The 2,843-nt window shown below is 38.3% G+C and overlaps 1 protein-coding gene across 1 annotated transcript; it reads right to left on the bottom strand.

Annotated features, from left to right (window-relative positions):
• Positions 1 to 730: 730 nt before the first annotated feature.
• LOC139889900 (uncharacterized) lies at positions 731 to 1,755 on the bottom strand. The gene is made up of 2 exons (XM_071872813.1): positions 1,278 to 1,755; positions 731 to 891 (listed from the first exon to the last, which is right to left on the bottom strand). Exons 1-2 carry the CDS (start codon positions 1,753 to 1,755, stop codon positions 731 to 733), a joined length of 639 nt encoding a protein of 212 aa, XP_071728914.1.
• Between the last annotated feature and the right edge of the window lie 1,088 nt (positions 1,756 to 2,843).

Genomic DNA, 2,843 nt, shown 5'->3' on the forward strand with positions numbered 1-2,843 from the left:
AAGAAGCTAGAACATGAAAAAAACAAACATAAAGTACAGGACAATTAAGCATTAAAAACTAGAAACTACATTAGCCATGATCGTCGAATACTTTTGGATTCAAAAGCCATTGATTCCAATCGAAATTACTTTTGCGAGATCTTCTAGAAATCCATTCAAAGGATTTGATTTGAACTTCATTTAGCACCATAGGACATATACTTTTCTTCTTTTGAAAGACAATGAGATTCCGATTTCGCCATATAAAGTACCCAACAACCCATTCAATAGCCATTCATAATTCCGATTTTTGGGACACTTGATTTGTGTTGTCAATACCATTAAACGTATCTTCTAGACTTTAATACCTTTGACGATTACCATCCCACCAATGAAAAACTCGAGACCATAACTCTTTTGCAAAAGAACACTGCACGAAAATATGATCGACTGTCTCTAAATCATTGTTGCAAACCGGGCAGCAGATCGAATCAAGATCAATACCCCTCTTATCGAGTTATACTCTAACCGGTATCCTTCATTGCTTGACTCTCCAAATAAAAAGTTCCAGTTTTTTCGGGAGAATATTGAGGCGAACTGTTCTGACATAATGTTTCGGATGAGCCAACAATTTTGAGTCGATGAGTTTAGTAAGCGTATTAGAAGAGAATAAACCGTTTGATTGTAAATTCCAGGTCCATTTATCAGATTCCCCGACGCCGAAATTGAAACTTTTGATCAGAGAACTAAGTTACTCCAATTCATCGAGTGTGCGACCAGTTGGAATACGCGTCCATTGCCAGTTGAAGACATAATCTGCAATAGTGTTCATGATCCTCTCTGCTACCAATACATCTCTGTTTGAATCAAGTTTGTATAATCTACCAAGTCTATCACAGAGAGGCTGATTCCCTAGCCATTTGTCATGCTAAAAAAGCGTATGATCACCTTTACAAACCATCCTCACAAATGAATTAGTAAACAATATATCATGCTTATCAATATATATGCCAACTTTACAAATATTTTTAAGTAATTCCCATACCCGAACGACCATTATGAAGTTGATCACCCAATCCCCCGCCCTGCCCATATAGACTAGATATGACTTTGACCCAAAGAGACTTTTTTTCGTTATGAAACCGCCACCACCATTTTTCCAACAAGGCTAAATTTTTAGCATTAAGGGAACCAATATTAAGACCTCCTTCCTCATAGGGGAGAGAATCGATTACCATTTGACCCACGATATTTTTGACATATCCCCCGTCCCGCCCCAAAAAAGTTACGACGCAAACCTTCGAGCTTGTTAATGACACATGAAGGAGCATGGAATAGGGAGAAGGCGTACAATGGCAAACTTGAAAGAACCGATTTAATGAGCGTGAGACGACCTCCGAACAACATCGTTTTTACTTTCCAATTTGCGAGCCTTGAATGGAACTTTTCTCTGTAAGAATCCCAATCACGAATGGTATTCATTTTCTTACCTTTAGGCAACCCGAGGTAAAGGAATGGAAGATTGTCAACTTGGCACCCACAATAGCTTGCCATATTTTCCACCACCGCATTTTGTATCCCAATACCGTATAAACAACTTTTTGTGAAATTAACTTTTAATCCGGAAAAGATTTCAAAACATTTAAGAATTTTGAAACAATACTTTACATTCTTCTTACTCCAATACCCAAATAGAATAGTGTCATCGGCGTATTGCAAATGTGAAATTGTTACTGCATTATTTCCAACATATATTCCTTTAAAAAGGTTTGACATGAGTAGCTTGTTTAATCATAGCGTTAAGACCTTTCGCAACAATAATAAACAAATACGGTGAAAGCGGGTCGCCTTGGCGAATCCCTCTATGAAGAGAGAATTCTTCGGTTTGAGAACCATTTACTAAAACCGAAACAGTGGCCGAGGATATGCAAGCTTTAATCCAATTTCGCCACTTGGAACCGGAGCCCATTCTTTCTAACACTTTGATCAAGAAATCCCAATTGACACTATCAAATGCTTTTTCAAAGTCCGCTTTGAAAATTATGGACTTTTTCTTTTTTCTTTTTACCTCGTCGATCAATTCGTTTGCGACTAAGATACCATCTAATATAAACCATCCCTTCATAAAGGCACTCTGTTCCGGGCTTATAACCTTGTGAATCAACTTCCCCTCAATTTACACAACGACCCCTCAAGTTTACACATTTTCAGGGTAGAAAGTGTAAATATATAATTTTATTAAAATAAAAGAAACTAATTCTACCTGAATTTATAACGGGCCCTATCTTCTCGCTCGGTGCGAGTTAAATTTTTCTGAGGCCACCGTTCAACTCGAAAAAATCTGATGAACTCAACGGGACTAACTATACGCGAAACGGACATCGTTAAAAAACACTAAATAACGGGCCATATATAAATTCGGGTGGAAATAGTTTTTTTATTAATTCTTTGAAGTCTTCTAGAAAGTAAATTTGACACGATTTTATTGTAACAACCCGACTTCATAAACTCAAAACGCGTACCAAAAAAAAAAAAAATTTAGGGCAGTGCATCTGGACGGCGTCCAGAATCCTGGAGGGCGTCCAGCTCAGAAATATGGGACGGCGTCCAAAGTTTGGGACGGCGTCCAGCTCAACACAACTGGGACAGCGTCCCAATGGCCTTCCAGCTACTGATCACGGGTCCAACTCACACGAGCGGAAAACCCGCTTCCCGACACTTTCAAACGAAAACCTTTTTACCACAAGTCAATATAAGTGAAACTAAGAGGTTTTCATCATCAAATCAAGTTTTACATCAACGGGCCCACATCGCCCATTTTACGAGTTTCGTTCAAAAATAAAAGTTTCGACCAAATATAAGTT

Source organism: Rutidosis leptorrhynchoides, chromosome 1, assembly GCF_046630445.1.
Source record: "Rutidosis leptorrhynchoides isolate AG116_Rl617_1_P2 chromosome 1, CSIRO_AGI_Rlap_v1, whole genome shotgun sequence".
Lineage (NCBI taxonomy): Eukaryota > Viridiplantae > Streptophyta > Magnoliopsida > Asterales > Asteraceae > Rutidosis > Rutidosis leptorrhynchoides.

Coding starts and splice junctions, on each gene's coding strand:
- LOC139889900 (XM_071872813.1), bottom strand. CDS start 1,755: ATGTCAAACCTTTTTAAAGGAATATATGTTGGAAATAATGCAGTAACA. Junction 892..1,277: donor TGTCATTAACAAGCTCGAAG/GTTTGCGTCGTA, acceptor ACAAATGGCTAG/GGAATCAGCCTCTCTGTGAT.